Below are 27,579 nucleotides of genomic sequence, written 5' to 3' on the forward strand. Positions count from 1 at the left end.
GCCATGGTAATGTCGTGAGGCTTGCGCAGCCCGGTGCTGTCATGGCGGAGCCCAGTGCGGCGGTGAGTGACCTGGGGGTTTCCGGGTCCTTCCCGTCACAAGGCGCTGAAGCACCGTTTCTCTGCTTCTCCCTAGGAGCAACGCTGGCTGCAGGCGGCTCGGGACTTCGTCCACCGAGCACTCCCTGCCCTGGAGGAGCCTGGCGAGTCGGAGCCGCCGCCGCTGGATGCGGTGCTGCAGAGCTTGCGGAAAGCAAGTGGCGGGGACCTGCCACTCGGCTACAGGTGACCGCGGGGTGTAGAGGGAAGGAGAGAATGGGACTCAAGAGGAGGGACGGAGCGGAATGAAGGGACGGGGCGAGGGGAGTCCCTTTGGGCCTAGGCTTGACCCTCACACGTGGACGGCAGGCTCCGGGGGAAGGCCACACGCGCAGAGCCGCGCGGAGAAGGGTTGCGGCACTGGCCCGGGGGAGCGGAGCTGGCAGCTCCGCATGGCTGCCAGGCGGGCGCCGCTCCGTCATGCGCGATACTTACTCCGGATGCTGGGTGTGGGAGGAATGTTGTCAGAGATGGGTAACCGCACGCGTTTTCTTGGCTTCTGTGGGCCTCCGCTGGCTCTTGCGGAATGATTAAGTACCGTATCCACTAATCTGCGGTAGGTAGCATATGTAAACAAAAGCAGAGCATCACGCTGAGAGCAAGTTGCTGTACAGCACAGCTTGTGCACGGCAGCTTCCCGAGTGAGATCCTGTTAGTCCACTCACAGACTGTCCTGTGTATGGTCTCAGAAGCTGTTGGCCAGCAGATGACTACCTCTGTGAACTCTCAGAAGGGGGGAATCTAGGGTAGTGTGGTCCTTACTGCAGCTGGTAAAAGGTGTTTGGGTGCTTACCATTATGAAAAGCACACAACTTGCTGAGAGTGATGCAGATGAGAAGGTCTCTCTCTTGCTTATGGTAGGAGATTGTCTGTTAAAACCCCTGGCACAGCTGGTTTGGGGACAGAAGTCAACTGGTATTGATTAGGGATTTGTGGCCTTTATACTAACAGTTTATAAACATAGATGGTAGGTCTTTCACAATAGTTAAACTGTTCTTATCAAAGCCTTTTGTGATTTTGTTTTAGACTGTGTTGTATGAAGTTTAGCCCAGAGTTTGTTTTATATTTAGGTGGGATTCATAACAAGTTCCAAGCAGTTGGTATTTGTCTTGTATGTGTTCAGGTTTAGAGCCCTAAAAGACAAGAAAGACTTGGAGGTCCTGGAGCAGATCCAACAAATCTTGTGAGGAGTAGATTAGGCACTGGGATTGTTTGTTCTGGAAAAAGAAGAGGCTGAGGGAAGACCTTGCTTTCTACAGCTACCTGAAAGGAGGCTGGAACCAAGTCGGGGTTGGTTTCTTCTCTCTAGTAACAAGTGACAGGATGAGAAGAAATAGCCTTGGGGGAAGTTTAGTTTGGCTGTTAGAAGAAATGTCTTCACTGGAAGGGTTTACAAACAGCAGAATAGGCTGCCTAGGGAGGTGGTTGAATCCCCATCCCTTGAGATGTTTAAGCATTGCAGAGATACGGTGCTGAGGAACATGGTTTAGCACCAGCCTTGGTGAAGTTAGATAACAGTTGGACTCAATGATCTTGGAGGTCTATTCCAGTCAAAATGATTCTGAGGCCAGTGGTCTGCAGCACACTATGTCCACAGCTAATTATCAAGCTCTAGAGCAACATAAGAGGGTCCAGTTAGTTCTCTTTATGTGACAACCAGGATGCAGTGTACTGCTGTAGTTTTGGTTTCTCCCAAAGAGCAGTCAGCACGTGGTGAAAACGTGAGCGGCACTGTGTTCTTCTTGAAGATCACAGATACCAGAATTATTCCCAGTGCCTCTGTGTCTCTGAGGATGCATCATTTTTCTCATGTGCTTTCCAGCTGATCTTTTTTTTCTGCTCAGATTCCTCCTGGAGAGAGTGAAGTGCAGGGCCACTAATAGGATTAGGAGACTGGAACATCTCATGTGAGGAGAGGCTGAGAGAGCTGGGTTAAGAGAACCCAGGTTCTCTACCTTGGAGAAGAAGCAGCTGGGGAAGAATCTTATTAATGCTTACAAATGTCTAAGGGGTGGATGTCAGGAAGAAGGGGCCAGAGTCTTCTCAGTGGTTCCCAGTGTCAGGACAAGAGGTGATGAGCATAAACTTGAACATAGGAAGTTCCATCTAAACATGAAAAGGAACTTCTTTACTTTGAGGGTGGCAGAGCACTTGAACAGGCTGTGTAGAGAGTTGGTGGAGTCTCTGTCTCTGAAGGCTTTGAAGGCCCACCTGGACATGTTCCAGTTTGTCATTTGTTCTTTTCTAGATTATGTTAACAGGGAGACAGGACTTCAATTGGCTCTGTAGCACAGAGAGCCAAAATGCTGGAGAAACAACAGTGATGACTGCTGCCATGGTCATATAAACACTGAAAAGGCTTATAATCTATTGAGGATGCTGCTTTGTTCTTCCATGTTCACTACTGTGGTCAGCCTAAGCACAGTTGGCTTCACATGTTGTTGGTTTGATGCTACACCTCCTTCTCCTCCCTCTTGTCAAAGCCAAAGGGACAGGTGGAAGGATTTAGGACTAACTTGGTTGTGTTCTTGTAAATGAAGGCCCAGTCTCAGATTATTGGCTTGCAGTCTCTCAGCTTTTTATTGTGTAAGCTATCTGCGGGAGAAAATTTGTTCCAGAACCGACACTAGAAGTTGTTCAACCTTGCTTTTACTACAGTTCAGCAATTTTAGCACTGAATGATGTCATTAGTCTGCATTTACCTGTGTTTGTTACAGATGTGTAAACTGAGCCATTGTAGTTTTCTCACAGTCTCCCATTCAAGCTGAAAATGTCTGAACTAGTAACTCTTTTCCCTCTCACCTCCCCCCATATGTGCTTGAAGCATTTTGCATTTTATTACCTCACAGTTATTGGACTTTTTTCTTCTGTGTGCCTGCTCAGGTAACCATAGTAGCAAAGACTCTCTGTTTTCAGAGGGGATGCTTAAGCAGAACAGAAGCTGAGTGAGCTGAAAGAGGTCTTTGATCCCTGCCAGTGAATGAATTGGTTCTTGCCGTGCGGTATCATCTGAACATGCCAGTAGCTAAGGCTCTTCTGACTTAGCCAAGCTTTGTCCACTCTGAAGTTATCACTGTAATCCTCAAGTGCTGCTGACAGAGTTTTTCCTACATCCTTCTATATTTTTTTCCCTTTTTTCCCCCCAGTTTCATCTCCATCTCTGAGCTGCAGCATCAGCAGTGCACACCATGCTGCAGCCACCTGACCTGGAGCACTAATGAATTTAAAGAATGGGCTCGTCAAGGACAAGGTTCTTTACCCATGCACAGTGCTTTGCCAAGGACTTACCTGATCTTGGTTGGTTATCTAACAGGAGGAAGGCAAGAGAGCAAAGGAAAACTGGTAGATGGTTGCCTGTATGTGAAAGACAATACCGGGACAATTCCATGTGAGGTATGTCCTCAGTCTGAGGGATTCTGTGTTTGTTCCCATTTCTGGGGCAGTCTCACAGACCACCAAGTGCTTCAAATGGTGTGCCAAAGTCTGTAGCAAGGGAAACAACACATCTATGTAATAGGCAGGGAAACCCCAAGTTCACATCCTGAGGAGAGGGTAGAACATGTCACATTTGTCATTGCTAGGCGAATGAATAGTGAATGCACTGGCCTGGAAAAAAAAAGACAGACTAATATACCACCCTGTTAAATTCTCAACAGTATGAAGCATCCTGAGAGACCTGCAGGTTACAGCACTAGCACCTATGTATTGAATCCCAACTAGTGGAGCAGAAATAACCTTTTGGAGAATTGTACTGGGTATTCAGTAGTGCATTGGTGATCTACTTTTGGGAAAGAATAGCTTCCATGACAGTTGAATTAAAAACCCTGTGAAGGCCATTGCAAGGGGAGTCTAGGTAAGAGGTAACCCTTTGAGTGGTGATGAAAATGCCCTTTTCAAGGAGGGGAATATTAGGAAAAAGTTAAACTTGTATAAACTGCTAACTGAACACACAGGATAAAGGAAAGCAGGTGAGACAGTAACTAAGCCTTGCAGTGAATTAATTATCACCTAGTTGAGAGGGTGTGACTGGAACCTAGAAAACGCTGCCTGTAGAGGCCAGGGAATCTGTTCCAGAGTTGCATGGAAGGACAGTGCTGGGTTAGGAACTGGCTGGAGGCTGAGCCCAGAGAGTGGTGGTGAATGGTGCCACAGCCAGCTGGCGGCCAGGCACCAGTGGTGTGCCCCAGGGATCAGTGCTGGGCCCCATCCTCTTTTAACATCTTCATTGATGATCTGGATGAGGGGATTGAGACAGTCATCAGCAGATTTGCAGATGACACCAAGTTGGGAGCAGATGTTGGTCAGTTAGAGGGTAGAAAGGCTCTGCAGAGGGACCTTGACCGACTGGACAGATGGGCAGAGTCCAGTGGAATGGCATTTAACAAGTCCAAGAGCCAGGTGCTGCACTTTGGCCACGGCAACCCCATGCAGAGCTACAGGCTGGGGTCAGAGTGACTGGAGAGCTGCCAAACAGAGAGGGACCTGGAGGTGATGATTGACAGCTGCCTAAACATTAGCCAGTAGTGTGGCTAGGTGGCCAAGAAGGCCAACGGCACCCTGGCATGCATCAGGAATAGTGTGGCCAGCAGGAGCAGGGAAGTCATTGTGCCCCTGTACTCTGCATTGGTTAGGCCACACCTTGAGTCCTGTGTCCAGTTCTGGGCCCCTCAGTTTAAGAAGGACATTGAGACACTTGAATGTGGCCAGAGAAGGGCAACAAGGCTGGGGAGAGGTCTGGAGCACAACCCTATGAGGAGAGGCTGAGGGAGCTGGAAAAGAGGAAGCTCAGGGGAGACCTCATTGCCCTCTACAACTACCTGAAAGGTGGCTGTAGCCAGGAAGGTGTTGGTCTCTTCTCCCAGGCAAGCAGCACCAGAACAAGAGGACACAGTCTCAAGCTGCACCAGGGGAAGTTTAGGCTTGAGGTGAGAAAGTTCTTCCCAGAGAGAGTTGTTAGCCATTGGAATGTGCTGCCCAGGGAGGTGGTGGAGTCCCCATCCCTGGAGGTGTTCAAGAGGGGATTGGACGTGGCACTTGGTGCCATGGTCTAGTCATGAGGTCTGTGGTGACAGGTTGGACTTGATGATCTTTGAGGTCTCTTCCAACCATAATGATACTGTGACAGAAGTTCTCCATGCAAGATACCAGAGTGGGCAGAAAATATTGCACTTAATTAGTAAAGAAGCCCAGCAGTAAAACAAGTTTGTGATGTGCATGCAGGGGAAAATGAGCAATGAAGGCTGCAAACAGTGCTGAGAAAACATGTAGCTCCTCTCAGGCTTTTGTCTTGTTCATGTCTTAGCTCTTGCATTTTGCACTGGAGTGGCTGGAGTCACTGTTCCTCTTCCCAAGCTGGTCATATATACCTCAGACAGACCAAAGCACAACAGGGTACTTAGAAATCCTGATGGATCCTGTGCCGATAAATCCCCCAAAGGACGTAGCTGACAGCATTCCAGTTACCTGCCCGGCATCAGCTGAGCCGCTGCTTGCTTCCAGGTAAACACCTAGTTTTTATGGCATGGTTTGACAAAGTCAAACAAATTTTACTTGTTTCCAGTTGCAGTTTGATACTACAGAAAGGACATGAGAACAAAGTGATGATTCAACTTTCAGAGGCTAAAATGTACTTTAGCAATCTTTTTGAGCCTACAGTGAGCCAGAAGTAGTCTTGAAGGTAATTCTAGCTTCTAGTATTAAATTAATATACACCACCAGCCAAGTTCTTAGCAGAATGCTAAGATAAAGGTGCCAGTTAAATGTTAGCTGATAAGAGTATCTGTTGTCTTCAGTGGAAATAGTACTTACAGTGTGTGAAAATGCAGCCAGTGGAACTGCAAATCTTACTGTAGTTGATCATGATCATGACTGAGTGCTAGATCATACTGTGATACTGTGATCATGTTGGATCTTCTTGAGTAGATAATTGAAGATAGATAATAACAAGTAGATAATACCAACCAAATAGATAATAGTAGATAATAATAGTAGATAATGATAACCAAATTCAAGTCCAACTGATAACCCTAGTCTACAAGGTTCACCCCTAAACCATATCCCCAAGCACCACATCCAAATGACCATTAAATACATCCAGGGTTAGTGACTCAACCACCTTCCTGGGCAGCACATTCCAATGCCTGACCACACTTTCTGTGAAAATTTTTTTCCTACTGTCCATCCTAAACCTTCCCAGGGAGGTGGTGGAGTCACTGTCCTTAGAGGTGTTCAAGAGGGGATTGGACGTGGCACTTGAAGCCACGATTAGTCCTGAGGTGTTGGGTGATAGGTTGGACTTGATGATGTCTGAGGTCTTTTCCAACCTTATTGATTCTATGATTCTAAGTAGATAATAACAAGAAAATGACCTTAGTCTGGCTCTTCCAGATCCTTTCAGTTTCCTTTTGGCTTAATTTGGTTTGTGTCCTGTGTTAACACAGCCCGCTCTCACGAGCTCCCCTCTCTCCTCACACAGATGGGAGGGAGAGTAACACACTCAAAAAACCTCTGGGTTGAGATAAAGAGTTGGATAAAGAGTTTTTCTGAAGGATACTGAGACACTTGAATGTGTCCAGAGAAGGGCAACGAGGCTGGGGAGAGGCCTTAAGCACAGCCCTGTGAGGAGAGGCTGAGGGAGCTGGGGTTGTTTAGCCTGGAGAAGAGGAGGCTCAGGGGAGAACTTCTTGCTCTCTACAACTGCCTTAAGGAAGGTTGTAGCCAGATGGGGGTTGGTCTCTTCTCCCAATGTGAAAGGGATTTAGTATATAAAAGTTAGAGTTAGGAAGGTTGTAGCCAAATGGGGGTTGGTCTCTTCTCCCAATGTGAAAGGGATTTAGTATATAAAAGTTAGAGTTAGGAAGGTTGTAGCCAGATGGGGGTTGGTCTCTTCTCCCAATGTGAAAGGGATTTAGTATATAAAAGTTAGAGTTTTGCAGCCAAATATTGTTTTGAAAACGTCTCTGCTAATCTTTATTACTTGGCTGGCCCCTGTATATCTAGAAAGTGCATGCTGCATGTTAATTTGTTTTGCTCTGGAGATACTTTTGAGTTCTTCTTTCATGCCTGATTTCCTTTGCTTCTTCAATTGCCCCTCAGGATTCCGTGCAAGAGGAAATCAAATCTCACAGTGGCAGGTGAATTGACCAGACTTGGGTCTCTCCTTCATATTCACCACAAGACATTCTTCTTTCTGTTCCTGGAGTGCTTCACCTCAGCTACTTGTATCCCTGTGCTAGTGCAGGTGGGTCCTTGGAATTTTGCTGACATTCACTGTATCTGTATGTGATAGTTGATTAATTCTTTGAACTTTGCCCCTGACTTTCTCATTTGATTTGTGCTTCCTTTTACTGCTGACTCCTGCCTTTTAATTTAGTTTTTTAATATTCCATGCAACCTACAATGGTCCTTGTAAGAAGTCTAGTTCTGTGCCCTGCAGAAATACAGCCCCCCTCCCTCATGCAGCTGCAGTGTCTCTGACCATCTTGCAGCTATCACCCTTTTGCTGAGAACATGAGACATTCCTCTCAGAGGAAAGGGTCTTTTTGGGTGGTGTTGTTTGGATCAGGAGGAATTTTTCCCAGAGCAGGAAATGCTGAATACCACTTTTGGTTTCTCTGCTCCAGAATCCCAACCAGCTGGCCTGGCATCACGTCCTCCAGTTGGGTCACAGGTACACAATAACAGGCCTGAGTACGTCCAGCCTGAAGAAAACTGGGCAAAGGATGTTCGTCACTGGTGCTTCTTCCTGCCTTCTGCCTGACTGTGCAGTGAAGGTGGGGAAGCAGCCCCTGGACAGTGCTTGGCAAGGAGAATCCACTGAGTCTTCTTCCCTTGAGTCTGATGAGCAGCTCGGTGACTCCTTGGAGCTGGGAAGTGAAGAGGAGATGCCGACATCAACCAAAAAGTCCAAGATCATCTCATATGTGGTAAGGATTCATGGGGTTAGCCTTATAGAACCATAGAATCAATAAGGTTGGAAAAGACCTCAAAGATCATCAAGTCCAACCTGTCACCCTTCACCCACTCATGCTCTAGGATTTCAGCTTCTGGCCTGCAAAGTTTTCTCTTCACTATGAATTAATTTCTTAATTGCTCCAGCCTAGGAGTCTTTTCTGTTCTGGGACTCTCTACATTCCTTTAACTTCCTGTTTGCTTTCCATTTAGGGAACTGTCACCAAAATACTCAATGTCCAAGCTGGTCTCTTTTTACTGGATGACAAAGTCTGTCTGTGCCTTGCTTACCTGCAGCTCTTGAACTCTGCACGTGGACTCCGACCAGGAGCATGTGTGGAGGTAAGTTGAGACTTAGGAGGCATGGAGTTCAGTGGAAAAGGCTCAGGCCCTGAGCTTGACTCCTGAGTATGTGGGTCAACAGAAGACTACAGCAACATTTCAGCAAGTTTCTGGAACAGAATTGAGGATCTTACTGTCTAGGCTTGGTTCTGGGTGTCAAAATGATTATTATCTGATTCCTCCCTAAGCAGTGCCATTGGGTTTATATACAGTGCCCAGTGGTTTATACACAAAATCCAGTGAAGTGCCAAAGGATTTGGCTTGGGATGATGGGTTTGGGGAACAGTGGCAGACTAGCTGTCTCTCTTAATCTGTATGTCTGTGTATCTCAGCTCATTGGCGTCCACATCCTGCAGAAGCCTCTGGTATCCTTCCCTTACGTTGTGCTTGGTGCTTGCCTGAGGAGCACCATCAAACTGAAGAGTTTCTCAAGGCTCAGCACCCCCTACCAGCCACCAGCTTCCTCAGGAAACCTCTACTTAGAGGTGCTTTTCCGCTACAACCTCGGTCTGCCTGTCTACCTCTGGCTGGTGAGCCTCCTGGAGGTGTTTGAGGAGAGGTAAGGACAGTTCTTCTCAAGTCAGGCTAGGTATATCTGCTTAGTAGGCTACCTGGCTGCCTTTTAGACAAAGAGGTTCCAAAATCACTGTGCTTGGATACTACTAGCAGTGGCAGTTGCTTCTGGTTTACTGGCTTGAGTAAGTGGGAAAATCATAGAATCAGGGAATTCTTAGGGTTGGAAGGCACCTCAAGGATCATCCAGTTCCAACCCCCCTGCCATGGGCAGGGACACCTCACACTATATCAGGTTGCTCAGAGCCACATCCAGCCTGGCCTTAAAAACCTCCAGGGATGAGGCTTCCACCACCTCCCTGGGCAACCTGTGCCAGTCTCTTACCACCCTCCTGGTGAAGAACTTCTTCCTAACATCCAGTCTGAATCTCCCCACCTCCAGCTTCATTCCATTCCCCCTAGTCCTAGCACTACCTGAGATCCTGAGAAGTCCCTCCCCAGCCTTCTTGTAGCCCCCTTCAGATACTGGAAGGCCACAATGAGGTCACCTGGGAGCCTTCTCTTCTCCAGACTGAACAGCCCCAACTCCTTCAGTCTGTCCTCACAGGAGAGGTGCTCCAGCCCTCTGATCATCCTTGTGGCCCTTCTCTGGACACCTTCCAGCACCTCCAGATCCCTCCTGTAATAGGGGCTCCAGAACTGGACACAGTACTCCAGGTGGGGTCTCAGCAGAGCTGAGCAGAGGGGGAGAATCCCCTCCCTTGACCTGCTGGCCACACTTCTCTTGCTGCAGCCCAGGATCTGATTGGCTTTCTGGGCTGCAAGTGCTCACTGCAGGCTCCTGTTGAGCTTCTCCTCCACCAGCACCCCCAAGTCTCTCTCCTCAGGGCTGCTTTCCAGCCAGTCCCTGCCCACCCTGTATCAGTGCTTGGGATTGCCCTGACTGAGATGTAGGACCTTGCATTTGGTCTGGTTGAACCTCATGAGGTTGTCATGGGCCCAGCTCTGCAGCCTGTCAAGGTCCCTCTGGATGGATCCCTTCCCTCCAGCTGTCTGCTGCACCACATCAGCAAACCTGCTGAGGGTGCACTCAATGCCACTGTCCATGTCATCAACTAACATGTTAAACAAGCCTGGTCCCAGTACTTATCCCTGAGGAACTCCACTTGTCCCTGACCTCCACCTGGACATGGACCATTGATAGCCACCCTTTGGGTGTGGCCACCAGGCCAGTTCTTTATCCACTGAATGGTCCATCCATGGAACCCATCCTGCATGAGCTTGGAGACCAGGATGTGGTGCAGGACAGTGTTGAAAGCTTTGCTCAGGTCCAGGTCAATGATGTCAGTTGTTCTGCCTTCATCTATTAATGTTGTGACCTTGTCATAGAAGGCCACCAGGTTTGTCAGGCAGGATTTGCCCTTGGTGAAGGTGTGCTGATGGTGCCCAGTCACCTCTTCATTATTCTTCTGCCTCAGCAGTGTCTCCAGGAGGATCTGCTCCATGATCTTAGCAGGCACAGAGGTGAGGCTGACTGGCCTATAGTTCCCTGGGTCATCCCTCATCTTCCTTCCTCATCCCTGCTTCAGATACAAAACCATGGCAATACTTACACCTCATATCTTCTGTTATGCAGAGGGTGAAACTCTGGTCAAGCTGTTAATTCTGTTCAGTTTACTAGCATTTAAGCCTTTTTGTGGGACATCAGTGTAGGAATGAGCCTCCAGGCCCACTCATTGGAAGATAGGCCTCTGTCCCATCCACATTCCTTCCCAGTGACCATCCTTCTCAATGACATGTTGGATGCCAGGCTGGCACGGAGAGAAAACACACAGAGACACCTCAGAGATGTTGCAAGAGCAATAGCTGGCCTCTTTATTGAATACACATCAGAGCTTGAATGCCTTTTCTCTCTTCCCAGGTCAAGGAAAGCTTTGTAATTCCCAGCTGTGTGTTTTCCCAACACTGTTTACCTTTCAAGTTAAGGGGAGGATGTTCAGGCCTAGCTTCAAGGTTACACAAGCCTTCAAGGCTGCACAAGGGTTTGAGTGGCTGGAGAGCAGCCAGGCAGAAAGGGACTTGGGGCTACTGGTTGACAGCCACCTAAACATGAGCCAGTAGTGTGCCTAGGTGGCCAAGAAGGCCAATGGCATCCTGGCCTGCATCACAAATAGTGTGGCCAGCAGGAGCAGGGAGGGCATTCTGCCCCTGTACTCAGCTCTGGTTAGGCCACACTTTGAGTCCTGTGTCCAGTTCTGGGCTCCTCAATTTAAGAAGGACATTGAGACACTTGAACGTGTCCAGAGAAGGGCAACAAGGCTGGGGAGAGGCCTTGAGCACAGCCCTGTGAGGAGAGGCTGAGGGAGCTGGGGTTGCTTAGCCTGGAGAAGAGGAGGCTCAGGGGAGACCTTCTTGCTGTCTACAACTACCTGAAGGGAGGTTGTAGCCAGGAGGGGGTTGGTCTCTTCTCCCAGGCAACCAGCACCAGAACAAGAGGACACAGCATTAAGCTGTGCCAGGGGAAGTTTAGGCTGGAGGTGAGGAGAAAGTTCTTCCCAGAGAGAGTTGTTAGCCATTGGAATGTGCTGCCCAGGGAGGTGGTGGAGTCACCATCCCTGGAGGTGTTCAAGAAGGGATTGGATGTGGCACTTGGTGCCATGGTTTAGTTAGTCCTGAGGTGTTGGGTGAGAGGTTGGACTTGATGATCTCTGAGGTCTTTTCCAACCTTACTGATTCTATGATTAATTAGCCTCACAGTACACAGCAGTGACATAGCAGCACAGGGCACTGGATCTTCCCCCAGCCCCTGTGCTTGCTGTGCATGTTTATAAATAACACTGTTTTGTCTCTCCGTTGTTTTGTACTTCCAACAACATGCAGCAGGCTCCTGCTCATGGAAAGCTGCAGCACTACAGAGCATGTGCTCACATACTCCTGCCTAGGAAATACTGTCCTGGAATATGGAAGGGTAGGAGTAGCAGGGGTGTCTGGCCTGCCAACTTGCTTTGCTTGGCAGTTCGAGGTGGGCATTGAGCCTGGGGCTGGGAACTGCTGCCACAGCCAGAGCACAGATGATAGTACAATGACTCCCAGGGAACTGGTGGAGTCCCCATCCTTGGAAGTGTTCAAAAAAACATGTAGATATGGCACTCTGGGACATGGTGTAGTGGGCATGGTGGTGTTGGGGTGACAGTTGGACTTAGAGGTCCTTTCCATCCATTATGATTCTATGAAGGCCCTTGTCCTCATTGCTCACAGGAGCAGCAGCAACTGCTCAGCATAGCACTTTGGGACATTCCAAGTATTGCCAGTAGTGTCAGCATTCATTTGAGTGCCTCTGCCTTAGGTTTTCCCACACATGCTTGTCTCTGGCTCTTCCAGATGGCTTCCCCCTCTCCCTGACAGCTGCACTCTCTGGCCATGACAACTGTGGGCCCGATTCTGGGTTTACTTCTGTGTTCTGTTAGTGAAGATGTTTGTGTTTGTTCTGGAACAGTTATGGTTAATCACTGTAACTGCTGCCTTGGTTACAAACCAAAACATGTGTAAGTAATCTTTGACAGTCAAGTGGCAGTTGATGGAGTTCTCAGTCTTCCTGTGCTTTGCTGGCACTGTGGAATGTTCAGTTTTGCCCAGGGCACGATGCTAGCTGCAAGTTTCAGGGCTTAGTGGCTTTTTCACTTTCTTTCAAAGTGAATGCTGTTGCTTGATCACTTAGCTTAGTGAGTCAGCTGCTAGCTTTCCTATTACTATAATTCACTTTCTGTTAGTAAGTCATGTTTTGACTGGCAGCATGATCACTTCCAGGCATTCAAAAACTGGCTAGGCCATACCTTGAGTCCTGTGTCCAGTTCTGGGCCCCTCAATTTAGTATTCAGACATTTGAATGTGTCCAGAGAAGGGCAACAAGGCTGGGGAGAGGCCTTGAGCACAGCCCTGTGAGGAGAGGCTGAGGGAGCTGGGGTTGCTTAGCCTGGAGAAGAGGAGGCTCAGGGGAGACCTCATTGCTCTCTACAGCTACCTGAAGAGAGGTTGTAGTCAGGTGGGGGTTGGTCTCTACTCTCAGGCAACCAGCACTAGAACAAGAAGACACAGTCTCAAGCTGTGGCAGGGGAGATTTAGGCTGGATGTTAGGAAGAAATTCTTTGCAGAAAGAGAGATTGGCCATTGGAATGTGCTGCCCAGGGAGGTGGTGGAGTCACCATCCCTGGAGGTGTTCAAGAGGGGATTGGATGTGGCACTTGGTGCCATGATTTAGTTAGTCATGAGGTGTTGGGTGACAGGTTGGACTTGCTGATCTCTGAGGTCTTTTCCAACCTTAGTGACTCTATGAAAAGCAGTGAGATAAACCTCTCAAACGACCTTAATGTGAGGAAAATCTTGGAAGAAGAGCAGTCTATGGTTGTCTCTGCTTTGTGACTTTTAAACTGTTTTTGTGTGTGTGATTTCTTTGGGTTTTTTCCCCATCCTGTAAAAGAAAGCAAGCCAAGTAGACCTAACATGATTAACCATAGCAAGCTCAGCCAGGACACCTGGAGGTCTGTTTGTATGACTCTAGGGGAGATTTCAACATTATGGCCAGTTCCAGGATTTTGGCCTGTCTCTTTTCTTTTTCCTTGTCTGCTTGCCTGACATCCAGCTGCATTGCCCATATGTTCCTATTATTTTTAATCACTTTATGTTTTTGTGACAGTTTCAGGCTGTGCCTTTGAGAAAGGGACAGCTACAGAATTCTCTAGCTGAAATGTTCAGGGCTAAGAAAGGAAAACAAAGATAATTTGTGGGTGTCATGGACAGTGGCAATGACTGCACCCTCAGCAGGTTTGCTGATGACACCAAGCTGTGTGGTGCAGCAGACAGGCCTGGAGGGAAGGGATCCATCCAGAGGGACCTGGACAGGCTGGAGAGGTGGGCACAAGCCAACCTCATGAGCTTCAACAAGACCAAGGGCAGGGTCCTGCATCTAGGTCGAAGCAATCCCAGGCACAAATCCAGGCTGGGCAGGGACTGGCTGGAAAGCAACCCTGAGGAGAGAGACTTGGGGGTGCTGGTGGAGGAGAAGCTCAACATGAGCTCTCAGTGTGCACTTGCAGCCCAGAAAGCCAATCAGCTCCTGGGCTGCAGCAAGAGAAGTGTGGCCAGCAGGGCAAGGGAGGGGATTCTCCCCCTCTGCTCAGCTCTGAACAGAATTAACAGCTTGACCAGAGTTTCACCCTCTGCATAACAGAAGATATGAGGTATAAGTATTGCCATGGTTTTGTATCTGAAGCAGGGATGAGGAAGGAAGATGAGGGATGACCCAGGGAACTATAGGCCAGTCAGCCTCACCTCTGTGCCTGGTAAGATCATGGAGCAGATCCTCCTGGAGACACTGCTAAGGCAGAAGAATAATGAAGAGGTGACTGGGCACAATCAGCACAGCTTCACCAAGGGCAAATCCTGCCTGACAAACCTGGTGGCCTTCTATGACAAGGTCACAACATTAATAGATGAAAGCAGAACAACTGACATCATTGACCTGGACCTGAGCAAAGCTTTCAACACTGTCCTGCACCACATCCTGGTCTCCAAGCTCATGCAGGATGGGTTCCATGGATGGACCATTCAGTGGATAAAGAACTGGCCTGGTGGCCACACCCAGAGGGTGGCTATCAATGGTCCATGTCCAGGTGGAGGCCAGGGACAAGTGGAGTTCCTCAGGGATAAGTACTGGGACCAGGCTTGTTTAACATGTTAGTTGATGACATGGACAGTGGCATTGAGTGCACCCTCAGCAGGTTTGCTGATGTGGTGCAGCAGACAGCTGGAGGGAAGGGATCCATCCAGAGGGACCTTGACAGGCTGCAGAGCTGGGCCCATGACAACCTCATGAGGTTCAACCAGACCAAATGCAAGGTCCTACATCTCAGTCAGGGCAATCCCAAGCACTGATACAGGGTGGGCAGGGACTGGCTTGAGAGCAGCCCTGAAGAAAAGGACCTGGGGGTGCTGGTGGAGGAGAAGCTCAACATGAGCCAGCAGTGAGCACTTGCAGCCCAGAAAGCCAATCAGATCCTGGGCTGCAGCAAGAGAAGTGTGGCCAGCAGGGCAAGGGAGGTGATTCTCCCCCTCTGCTCAGCTCTGCTGAGACCCCACCCGGAGTACTGTGTCCAGTTTTGAAGCCCCTATTACAGGAGGGATCTGGAGGTGCTGGAAGGTGTCCAGAGAAGGGCCACGAGGATGAGCAGAGGGCTGGAGCACCTCTCCTGTGAGGACAGACTGAAGGAGTTGGGGCTGTTCAGTCTGGAGAAGAGAAGGCTCCCAGGTGACCTCACTGTGGCCTTCCAGTATCTGAAGGGGGCTACAAGAAGGCTGGGGAGGGACTTCTCAGGGTCTCAGGTAGTGATAGGACTAGGGGGAATGGAATGAAGCTGGCGGTGGGGAGATTGAGGCTGGAGGTGAGGAGGAAGTTCTTCCCCATGAGAGTGGTGAAGCCCTGGAATGGGTTGTCCAGGGAGGTGGTTGGGGCCCCGTCCCTGGAGGTGTTTAAGCCCAGGCTGGATGAGGCTGTGGCCAGCCTGATCTAGTGTGGGGTGTCCCTGCCCATGGCAGGGGGGTTGGAACTGGATGATCCTTGTGGTCCCTTCCAACCCTGTCTGATTCTATGATAATTGTAAACAAATTTCCTTGATAGAGCAATAGAAATGTGGCTTTAAGAACTCAGTCTAAGTTCATTCTGTTCTGCTTTTCTCTTCTGTTCTTGGCTGGGGTGCATGCTGCTGACCTTGGATTGAAGCTTTTGAGATAAGAAAACTAACTTCTCTAGCAACTGCTTTGCACTAACAAAATTTCCCTTAACATCCATTTCTCTTTTAACCCTTTTTCCATCCCATTAGCCTTGGACAAGAAAGGGGGGAAGAGAGAGAGGGGTTTTGGGGGAACCTGGGGGGCATTCTCCTCAGGGGGGTGTTTCTCTGTCACATTCTTTCCTGTATATTTCTGTAGATACTGTAAATACTGTGTGTTGTGTATATACTCATTGCACTCCATTCTGCTTGTAAAATACAGCTTTCCCTTCACCTCTCTGACTGAGTCTAGCTGTGCCTTATGTGGTGGGAGGACTCAACTTTCACACTGCCACAGGTTTTTTTCTGTGCTCTCCTTAGTTCTTGTCCCACACAGCACATTCACTCCTTACAAGCAGAAAGTATCCTGAAATTAGGTAGAATTGCATTGCATTGAATTGAATAGACCAGGTTGGAAGAGACCTTTGAGATCATCCAGTCCAACCTATCATCCAACACCACCTAATCAACTAACCCATGGCACCAAGCACCCTATCAAGTCTCCTCCTGAACAGCTCCAGGGATGGTGACTTCACCACCTCCCTGTGCAGCACATTCCAATGGGCAATCACTCTCTCTGTGTAGAATTTCTTCCTAACCTCCAGCCTAAACCTCCCCTGGCACAGCTTGAGACTGTGTCCTCTTGTTCTGATGCCGGGGGAAGGCTTTTTAACCTTAGGCTGTTTAGCCTCAGGGCAAACCCCAGATGGTGTGTCTTCCAGCATCAGAATCCCCTCACCCTCAACCTCCAGTGCCCCATACTTGCTTTCCAAGGGCAGTGGGGAAGGTGATGGGAGGCAAGGAGCTTTAACCTTGCATCTTTTGAGAGGAACCTGCGTCCATTCCCCTCTGCTTTTTGGATAGCCAGCCTCTGCTGGGGGAGCCTGCACAGCCTGACTCAAGTTCATCTCCCTTCTACATTCTGTGACCATTTGAGGCTGTGCCTTTAAGAATGGGACATTTGCTGGAGCACTCTGGCTGAATGTTTGAGAATAACAACGAAAACAAGATAGGTCTAAATGAATTTCCTTGGTAGATTGGTAGAATGCAACTTCAAGTTTTAGTGCAGTTGGAATCTTTCTCAGTTCCACTCTGTTATCCCTTTCCAGCCTGTCTGCTTCTGAGCAGCTAGCTGGAGTTTTGACCTTGAATACCAGAGAAGCATTAATCCTGCATGCACTTTGAAGCCTAATAAGAATTTTCCTCCTTAATAACTGCCTTTTCTCTCTCTAACCCTTTTTGGGGAAAAAGTGGGGTAGGGGGAGAGAGGGGGCACAGGGGGGGAGCCCTCCTCTGTCCAGAGGAGGGAGTTTTGTTCTGATTAGCTTCTTTGCTGTGTATTTCTGTATGTGTATTCTAAAATACTGTATACCTTGAGTACTGTGTCCAGTTCTGGGCCCCTCAGTTTAGGAAGGACATCGAGACACTTGAAGGTGTCCAGAGAAGGGCAACAAGGCTGGGGAGAGGCCTTGAGCACAGCCCTGTGAGGAGAGGCTGAGGGAGCTGGGGTTGCTTAGCCTGGAGAAGAGAAGGATCAGAGGCAACCTCATTGCCCTCTACAACTACCTGAAAGGTGGTTGTAGACAGGAGGGGGTTGGTCTCTTCTCCCAGGCAAGCAGCACCAGAACAAGGGGACACAGTCTCAAGTTGTGCCAGGGGAGGTTTAGACTCGAGGTGAGGAAAAAGTTCTTCACTGAGCGAGTCATTCGTCATTGGGATGTGCTGCCCAGGGAGGTGGTGGAGTCGCCATCCCTGGAGGTGTTCAAGGGGAGATTGGACGTGGCACTTGGTGCCATGGTCTAGTCGTGAGGTCTGTTGGGACAGGTTGGACTTGATGATCCTTGGGGTCTCTTCCAACCTTAGTTACTGTGATACTGTGATACTGTGATATATACAACCTGCATTCCATATTGCTTGTGAATATAGCTTTGCTTCTCCAACTGGGCTAGCTGTGCTCTCTTTCTCTGTGGGGGAGGGAGAGCTAGGCCTTCTCTCAACCCTCCACACATTCCCTTACAGCTCTTAGTCTAGCAGCTTCGTCCTTCAGTCTGGCCACCAGGTTAAGCAGATAGTCGATCTGCTCACACCTAAATGCAGGAGTTGTCCCCACTACCCTGCATCTGAAGGGCCAGGCTCCAGCACTCTCTGCAGCCAGATGCCTGCACACCTACCTGCTCGTGTTCCACCCCAGTCTGGGTCAACACTGATTTTTGGAAGGAATTATTGCTATGAGTCACCACCCTGCCCATCCCTGGCCACGGGACCTACTGACCAAAGAGCGCGGGGGCGCGTGCGGCTGGTGCCGCCGAGCGAGCCCAGGGGCTGAGATGGAAGCTCACTCCCAAGGGAGGACTGCTGAAGCTGTTCATTATTGGGATTCTTTTTTCCCCCAGATTTTCTTGTTTCTTTGGGCGCCTTCGACTGCTGCTTGGCTCTAGGCACAGACGCCCAGGAGCTGCTGAGAAGTTTCTTGAGCCCCTCCTGCAAGCTGTGGTGCCAGCTGGAGAGCAAGCAAGAGATATTTATGATGAAATTCTAGGGAAAACACACCAGTGTCCCCTGCAGAAGGTGAGTAAATGCTCTGCACAACCCCTGTGAGGAGAGGCTGAGGGAGCTGGGGTTGCTTAGCCTGGAGAAGAGGAGGCTCAGGGGTGACCTTATTGCTCTCTACAGCTACCTCAAGGGAGGTTGTAGACAGGCGGAGGTTGGTCTCTTCTCCTAGGCAAGCAGCACCAGAACAAGAGGACACAGTCTCAAGCTGTGCCAGGGGAGGTTTAGGCTGGAGGTTAGGAAGAAGTTCTACACAGAGAGAGTGATTGCCCATTGGAATGTGCTGCCTGGGGAGGTGGTGGAGTCACCATCACTGGAGGTGTTCAGGAGGAGACTTGATGGGGTGCTTGGTGCCATGGTTTAGTTGATTAGGTGGTGTTGGATGATAGCCTGGACGCAATGATCTTGAAGGTCTCTTCTAACCTGGTCTATGCTATGCTAGTCTATGCTATGCTATGCTATGCTAGTCTATGCTATGCTATGCTATGCTAGTCTATGCTATGCTATGCTATGCTAGTCTATGCTATTCTAATCTAGTCTATGCTATTCTAATCTAGTCTATGCTATTCTAATCTAGTCTATGCTATTCTAATCTAGTCTATGCTATTCTAATCTAGTCTATGCTATTCTAATCTAGTCTATGCTATTCTAATCTAGTCTATGCTATTCTAATCTAGTCTATGCTATTCTAGTCTATGCTATCCTAATCTAGTCTATGCTATTCTAATCTAGTCTATGCTATTCTAATCTAGTCTATGCTATCCTAATCTAGTCTATGCTATTCTAGTCTATGCTATCCTAATCTAGTCTATGCTATTCTAATCTAGTCTATGCTATTCTAATCTAGTCTATGCTATTCTAGTCTATGCTATCCTAATCTAGTCTATGCTATTCTAATCTAGTCTATGCTATTCTAATCTAGTCTATGCTATTCTAATCTAGTCTATGCTATCCTAATCTAGTCTATGCTATTCTAATCTAGTCTATGCTATTCTAATCTAGTCTATGCTATTCTAGTCTATGCTATCCTAATCTAGTCTATGCTATTCTAATCTAGTCTATGCTATCCTAATCTAGTCTATGCTATTCTAATCTAGTCTATGCTATTCTAATCTAGTCTATGCTATCCTAATCTAGTCTATGCTATTCTAGTCTATGCTATCCTAATCTAGTCTATGCTATTCTAATCTAGTCTATGCTATTCTAATCTAGTCTATGCTATTCTAGTCTATGCTATCCTAATCTAGTCTATGCTATCCTAATCTAGTCTATGCTATTCTAATCTAGTCTATGCTATTCTAATCTAGTCTATGCTATCCTAATCTAGTCTATGCTATTCTAGTCTATGCTATCCTAATCTAGTCTATGTTATCCTAATCTAGTCTATGCTATTCTAGTCTATGCTATCCTAATCTAGTCTATGCTATTCTAATCTAGTCTATGCTATTCTAATCTAGTCTATGCTATGCTAGTCTATGCTATCCTAGTCTATGCTATCCTAATCTAGTCTATGCTATTCTAGTCTATGCTATGCTATTCTAGTCTAGGCTATCCTAATCTAGTCTAGGCTATCCTAATCTAGTCTAGGCTATCCTAATCTAGTCTAGGCTATCCTATTCTCTGCAAGCTGTTTCCTGTTTAGCTTCTGGGAAGGAACTTCACTGATTAATTCTTTCTTTCTTTCTTTTCATTCACTCTTCTTAGTATTTGCCCCTCAACCCCCCATGCCAGGCCCCATCTCTGTCAGCACTTTGCCATTTGGCAGAACAGAAGAGCTGGGAAGGCTTCAGCCCATCACAGCTGCTCTCCCCCTTGGAGGCTCAGCACATGGGCACCCAAGAGCTGAATCGCGCACTGGCCTGGTCCTACTGCACATTCTCACCAGGATGTTTCCAGCCCCGACTGGTGAGTGCTTTATCCCCTTTACTGTCTGGGCTCAGAGTTCCCAGTTCTCCCCATGCCTTCCAGCACCCTGTCTGATGCATGCCTGTTCCCATGTTAGGGAATGACACTGCTTTTCTCACTGTGGTGTACTGAATACAGGCTGAATTTGAGCTGATTTATGGCCTTCTGAGATGGGAAGTGTTTGATGCTCTCTGCGCCTTCCTTTCTGTTGCAGATACTACTGGGTGTGCTGAGAGTCTCCTCCAGAAGCGGTTCCCTCCAGCTGCAAGACAAGAGCAGCACACTTGCCTGTGTGATATGCCATAAGGATGGTAGCCCCTTTGCTCAGACAGCTCTCCAAGGTATGTACCACTGAGCAAAATTTGAGGGTGCTGAGCTTTCTGTTTTACCATCCAGCTCTGAAACAAAGAAGAGGAGACTTTGTATGGAGATGCTGAACTGTCACTAATTGGCCTTGTGACCTTGAAATGAAGAAACTGAGCTTACTGCTTTTATGTTCTCTCTTTATTAGCCCAGCTCCTTTCTCTGATGTGTTTGCAGGATCACTTTTGCAGGTGGAAAACTACCAGGTCGTAGTGGAGAGATTCCTTCAGACTGATTTCCCCTCCTGGGAGCACCTGGCAAATCTGGAGTATGTGAGGGAGAAAAAAACCAGGTGAGTCCCTTTATTCAGGGCACGAGTAAAATCATCACTCCTCCAGTTCCACAACTATGCTGGGTGATGGTAAAACTGCTTATCAGCGTAGTATTTCAGTGCCAAAGCAACTGCCCTGTGCTATTGTCAGAAAAGGAGGTTGTAATCAGCCATAAACCTACCATGTCCATTTTGTTCAGCATGCACCCAGCCTGTTCAGCTGCACTCTCCTTCACCCTTTCTGCTGCTCCTGCTGAGTACCTGTGGGGCACTCACCAGGAGTTTTTGTTTGGGAGAGCCATGTGTCAGGTACAGGGAGTTTCACTGCTGCCATTTGTCGTTTCAGTGTTTATGTGCAGTTCTACTTTGAGGATGTTCAAGTTCTCCATGCTGCTGAAGAAAAAATCCAGAAAGGCCTCAGGAGTGGAAACAGCTCCTCTTTGAGCAAGAAGGATGATGGCAGCTTAACATCTGAGCTGGAAATCCCAGAGGCAAAAGTGCTGAAATTGGAGGATCCTAAGCCAGAAAGTCTCCGAGCTGAGAACTGTCAGGGGGGCCAGAGCGGCCCTGGAGGAGCAGGCTGCGTGTCTCGCCTGTTCGTTGTTACCCAGAAGGAGGGTCTGATGTTACGCAACTACCAACTCTCCACAGAGGATGGAGGAGGACAGAAGCTGCAGCACAGTTTCCAAGCCACAGTGCTGTGGCTGGGCAGACCTCGGCTCTGGAGCCACCTCGGAGAAACTGAGGCTCTAGCAGAGCTGGAGGAGACCAGCTGTGAGGGAGGAGAGGGCATGACACGGCAAGAAGTGAGGCAGAAGGCAGCTTTGGGGCATGTGGGGGTTGGTAAGGCTGGGAGCTGGCTCCTCAGGGAGTCTGTGTGATAATTAAGCATCTAGATTCCAAATCCTTGGGAAAGTGATTTTTGTGTTGGATACAGATGCATGTTTATGCAGGCAACCTCTTTGTGCTTCTTCAAGGGAGTCATCTCTCTGTCACCTTCCTGTAAATGTTACCTTCTTAAGAGAGGATAACCTCGATAACCTTCTTTCTCAGTCAAGACATCCTCTGCTGGGCTTGCTCTCATCTTGCTGTGTTTTTCATTTACTACCTTTTCTCTATTGTTTCTCATCACCTTTTCCCTCTCTTCCCTCTCCTCCCCTGCCAGGCACTGCTGCTCTTCATGGGGAAGTCTCTACAATGGTATCCATTCCTGCACCGGGATGGGCTGTATCGCTTCATTGTGCCCTGCTGCTCGGTAAGAGAGAGGCTGTTTCCTCTTGGAATCTTTAACTGTGTGGGGGAGTTGAGGAGTCAAAGGGTGACTAAGCTTTTTTGGAGGCTTTGAATTCCCATCCAGATTGCCAAGGAACTGCTTCAGTTCTTTGGCTGAAATTCTCATAGCTCTGAGTTCAGTGGAGTTTTTGTTTTTCTTTAAACCACTTTAAACTCCTGCCCTTCCTTTCCCTGTATAGCTTTTGTCTCCATCCTTTAATAGGCTTCTTTCTTACCTTACTGCTCTTCTCTCAGGACTTGGAAGTGTTTGACAAGCTCTCTCTTCCATCTGTGCCACCAAAGTTCCTCAGCAGGTCATCCTGCCCCATGTGCCTGCTTGTCCAAGATACTTGGCACTTAAAGCATGAGACATGGATCTCCAGACTGACTGAGCACCAGGTATGCAGTGCCTTATTGCTTCAGGCTTTCACAGGAGACTTGTACATCTCTTCAGAACTAGCTCAGAAAATGATCAACACAGCATATCTTGTTGATGAGACTGTTCTGCTCTAAGCTCTGTCAGAGACTGCTGCTGGGCTTCACATTTTCCTGGCTCAGAACTAATCTGAGGAGGAAGCATCAGTTGCTTGACGTAGCTCTTAAGCATGCAGAGTATGTCTTCACTGCTCTGGCTTGGAACAGCTTTAAACTGCAATCCTCCTGAGGCCGTGTCTCCCCCCACTTCTAGCTGGCAGCCAGATCAGTGCTGACAGGCATGGACCAGAGAATTTCCTCCATTCCAGAAATACTTAGCAACAGGTACGTTGGACTGCCCCAAACTGCATGTCATTGTGTCTTAGGAGATGGGTCTATGGTGACCTTTCTTGGAGGCAGCACCATGTTGAACAGTGATGAATTATCTGCTGTAGGAATCTAGCTTGGAAATCTTTCCAGGTGCAAGCAGAGCAGATTGCCCCCATCCCATGTATCAAAGCTAAAGGGATTTCAGGTGACAAGGCTGCAAAATGGTGTCCAGAAAAAAATTGAGCTCCTGCTGGTGTAGACCAATTCCCAAAGGTCTCTTCTAAATTCCTGTCAGAAGTGGAGCTAGGGAAGTGCAAGGAAAGTGCACCTAAACATGTGATACTTCTGTTGCTTTTTGATTGTTTGAGTGTAACTTGCTCAGATCCGAGGGTCAGAAGCATTTCTCTTCAAGGCATGTTCAATGTGAGGTGGTGTGCATGCACAATGAAGTCTTCACTCAGAAAACTGAGTTTTTATTGGGCTGGCCTCTTCCTCTAACTAAGAAAAGGAGTTACAAGTTAAGCAGAAAGGAAGGCTGCACTGCCTCTCCCTTCTTCACTGCAAGAAACAGCAAGTGGGTTAAAGGCAACTCTTGTCCCTGGTTGGGGTAGGCTGCAGCAAGCTGCCCTCAATCCAGATTCAGTTGCTCAAGAGCAGGTTCCCCTGAAACCAGGCTCAAGCAGCAGCACTCCACAGTGTCCTTTGTGGCAGTCTTGAAGTCAGGCAGCCTGCTTCTCCCTTTGTCTTCAGGCTGGACAGAAATCCTGGTCTGCTTTCAGTTTCAGAGGTTCTCTTGTTTCTTTTGCTGGTGAGATAGTGGAGAGGACCTTGTGTGCTTCTTCCAAGAATGAGAAGCCATGTGTGACTGCTGGCCTCCAAAAGCAGAAGGGTAAGATTGTGACAGCCTGCAAGGCAACAACAGGTTGATTCTTGCTTCCTCCTGTTTCAGAGAGACCGTGCACTTGGCTAAAGGAGCTCCTGTATCTGTGAACAGTGGAACTATGCCAAGATGCTGCATCCTATTGCATGCCAGAGGGCTGGGAGGCTGTACACTGCCATGTGTCTTGGGGATTGGAATGAGAATACTACACTTGGAAAATCTGATGTGATGGGAGGGAAAAACACCTCTAGCAGGTCCAGCTCAGTGAGTGAGCTCACGGTGTGTGTGGTTTTGTGCCGCCATAGGGAGACTACTAGCCAGCGATCACAGCGTGAAGCTCAGTGTCTCAGTTGCTTCAGACTCCCATGTTTTGATGGACATCTACATTGCTTCCACCTATCTGCAGCATCTCTGGGGTTTGCTACCTGGAGCCAAGATCCTCTTCCAGAACTTGGAACGTAAAATCTCAAGGTACCCCTGTCTTTAGAGCCTTGATGTAGGCCACAGCTCAGAGCCCTCTTGCTGTCTTTGAAACTAATTCTGCATCCTTTCTCTCATGTGGACATTCCTCATCCCTTTTCCATGCTTTTGTGTCTCCCAGTCCCTTACTACAAATTATTTTCCCACCCAGCCATCCCAAGAAAACTGAGCAGTTTGGTTTCTAGGAGCTCTATCTGACATTTACTCTTTCGTATTGCAGATTCCATAATGTTTATTGCACCTACATTGCCTCCAGCTGTGTGAGCATCATATCTCTGCCAGCTTCTTACCTACATCTTTCTTCCAGGTGAGCCCAGGGTCTGTTCCCACCTTAGAGAAACAAGAGAAGTTCCTATGGTCCAAGCTTGTCACATTGCTATTTCTTCCAGGCCTGCAAGGGAAGCCTCACCCCCCTCATTCGTATTCCTGTCCAGCTTGCAGCCTCACCTGCAGAGCCTACCCCGGGCACAGATTTTATGCCACCTGTCCTGTGTACTGGTTCTGTCCATACAATGGGTTTGCTCACTTTGCAACAGCATCTTCAAAGAGGTATTCAAGCTTCCACAGAGATAATTTGTGAGGAGCCTTGCAGATTTTCTACTCTGATAGATCCCATGCTACCATGTAGAAGACATACGAGTTCCTGTCCCAAATCCAAAACCTCTTTTTCCAGTGCCTGAAAAGAATGTGTCTATTAGAAAGGGGTCAAAGTGACAACTGATTAGAAATGCATGTGTGATACCTGTCAGGCTGGATCTAGGACTGGAGGTGAAATGAGAGCATGGAAGGGCAGATTACTACTCTGTTAATGCTCTGCTTTTCCCATCTTCATTGCTGTTGGGGGTTCAGCACCTTGTAGCCGGTGATTTTTCTTCCCATATAAACTTCACCCAAGACACTTACCAGAAGTGCTGTGAAGTTCTTTTAACTCTTGGTATGGTTGATTAGGGGAGGGTAAAAAGAAGCAGTAGCCTTTCCCCTTCTCTCTCTCTCTCTCATACCCACCTATACATATCTGTAACTTCCCTCTTCCTCCAGGGCAGGTGCACTCGGCACAGTCCAGCATGTCCATCACACACAGGAGTGAGGCAGGCCAGTGCACGGTAAGCACTGCAGAGACTGGGTATGGGAAGAGGTGGACAGGAGGGAACAAATTACACCACAGAGGTGAGGGGGGAAATCAGATCAAGGATAGGATGTAGACAGAGTAGCAGATATAGAAGTCAGAATTGTCTTGTCTTCCTGGACGTGAGCAAACCCCCCTCTCCCTTTCCTGAGATTCATTGTTGGGATGTGACCCTCGTGAGGGAGCCAGGGGCATTGTCCTGACCTCCCTCTGCGTCCTGATCTGCCTGCTCTCTCCATAGGGTGCTGGTGGAGGACGGAACAGGTGAAGCTTTGGTGCTGTGCAGGAACCAGCATGTGGCAGCGATCCTGGGCCTGAGCATTCTCGAGTGGGAAGCTCTGCTGAAGTGTGTGCAGAGAAGGGGCAGTGTGTCCATTCAGCACGGGGAAGCTACTGGCACGGGGGTGAGTGAGTTGTTCCAGTAGCAATCGCAGCATGCTGGGCTGGATTTTCCTTTGCTGTGGGTGATCCAGTAGGTCCAATAGCTCCCTGCCTTCTTCACATTCACTGGAAACACACCCTTTGCTTCCTCAGTGTGCAGAGGAACCTGAGGATCTCGTTGCTTGCTACCTAAGGAGCCTGTGCAGGAGCCCTCTTATCTGTCGCCCTATCCTGCTGGATTTCAGCCTGGACAGGAAGCCCTCCAGGATCCTGCAGCCTGGTGAGCAAAGCACTGTTGGCTTTTCTCATACTCAGTGGGGGAAGGAAGGGAGAAGCTGTCTCGCTGGAGCGGGGAAGGAGAGCTGCCCTCACTGTGCACACAGCGAGATCTCTGAATTGTGGGTTCTGTAGTGTGGAGCTCAAAGGTCTTTTCCAACCTGGTTAATTCTGTATTCTATTTCTTAGCAGACCCACACTCAGGAAAATACAGAAACAGTATTGTGAAAATCACTATCTGCAGCAACATTTTTCTACATTACTCAGCAGCACAGAGGTGTTTTAAAGAGCATGGTTCCCATGGGATTCTGGCCAGACACAGCTACTGTGCAGGCCTCTCAAATCAAGTGGGTTTTGACTTTAGGCAGGGTTGGGAGACTCAGCCTGGAAATCCTCACCATTTCTACAGAATTTAAAGTGGCAAAGAGGTTTTGACTTCATGGATGCTGATACCTGAGCTCAAGCTGCCACAAGCGCACAGTTGCTGCATTAAGGGGATGTTGGCTGCTTGTGCTAACACTAGCACTTGAGTATGTGTCCAGGTGCTGCAGGGCTTGATTTGTTGAGCTCCCTGGAGGATGCTCTGCTGTGGAAACCTCTTTTGGATATCATATAATGCTGCCTATAAGGCCAGTTTGCTGATAATGAGAAAAGATATGAAGCCCAACACATCAGCCCTGTCAGCAGCACAGTTTGCAGCATTTCACAGCAGAGAATGGCTGTCTCCCTTAAGCTGGAGGGATGCTGGCCAAATGCCTTCATCAGCTTACATCCTGGATTCATTAATCATTCTGTCCTCTGAGGTTTAGCAGATGCCAAGCAGCTGCTGCAAGGCCTTCCCTCCCCCAGGAACACCTACAGCTGTGTGCTAGGAGAGAGCAGGAGCCTGTGCTGAGTTCTGATGGGTTCTATCTTTCCCCTTCAGCTCCACTGCAGCTAAGAAATTTTCGGTGCAGTGAAGTGGAATTTGTGTCACAAATGAGACCTCGACCAAGCCTGCTGTGCCTGAATGTGGAGGAAGTGAAACACAACATCTTGAGCAGCCAGAGGATGAGCAGGACATCAAGTCGCTGCTGAGGGGGAGCCACTGCCTAACATCTCTCCCAGCACGAGAGGAATTAGGGAAATACCTCCTGGAATTGGGAGCTTTTTGTTTAACCTCCTTTCCTGTAGGAGCACCCACCAGCCTGTGACCACAGGGGAAAGGGTGCCAGCAAGAAGCTGCTGTGACTGGTGGAACTCTGAATGGTCATTCTGCACCATTGCCAGCAGGGAGACTGGGCTACATTTTGACACGGAGATGTTTGGTTATTTCCTACATGACAGGGATTGCTTTGGGCCCAGGGCACACAGTGTGTGTATTTTATGTGGTAGTATCTACTAAATAAAGCTATTACAACTCAGTTTAAATGACACCATGTCTGGTTTAGTATTGGGGTTTACTTTCAGGGCAGAGCATAGATCCTTGGTTTGTGAAGCAGAGCCAGGCATTTGGCAGATCATCCACTGTCTTCCTGTGAGACTGAAGAGTTGCCACAAGGGCTGGTGGTCCTAAGCCAGCTGAGGAGGAAGGTGAAAAAGTCACTGTTTGGAAACCAAACCTT

General features: G+C 48.4%; 1 protein-coding gene across 1 annotated transcript; it reads left to right on the forward strand.

Moving 5' to 3' along the window:
• Positions 1-27,579, forward strand: CTC1 (CST telomere replication complex component 1). The gene is made up of 24 exons (XM_054163332.1): positions 1-62; positions 136-284; positions 3,245-3,491; positions 5,401-5,597; positions 7,194-7,338; positions 7,721-8,023; positions 8,262-8,390; positions 8,723-8,949; positions 18,121-18,295; positions 19,982-20,182; positions 20,397-20,523; positions 20,723-20,837; positions 21,163-21,622; positions 21,982-22,071; positions 22,344-22,487; positions 22,777-22,847; positions 23,612-23,721; positions 24,018-24,183; positions 24,413-24,499; positions 24,582-24,741; positions 25,231-25,295; positions 25,560-25,722; positions 25,853-25,979; positions 26,901-27,579. The coding sequence occupies exons 1-24, from the start codon at positions 42-44 to the stop codon at positions 27,050-27,052; spliced, it is 3,831 nt and encodes a 1,276-aa protein (XP_054019307.1). The 5' UTR covers positions 1-41; the 3' UTR covers positions 27,053-27,579.

This window comes from Dryobates pubescens, chromosome 8 (assembly GCF_014839835.1).
Source record: "Dryobates pubescens isolate bDryPub1 chromosome 8, bDryPub1.pri, whole genome shotgun sequence".
Taxonomy (NCBI): Eukaryota; Metazoa; Chordata; class Aves; order Piciformes; family Picidae; genus Dryobates; species Dryobates pubescens.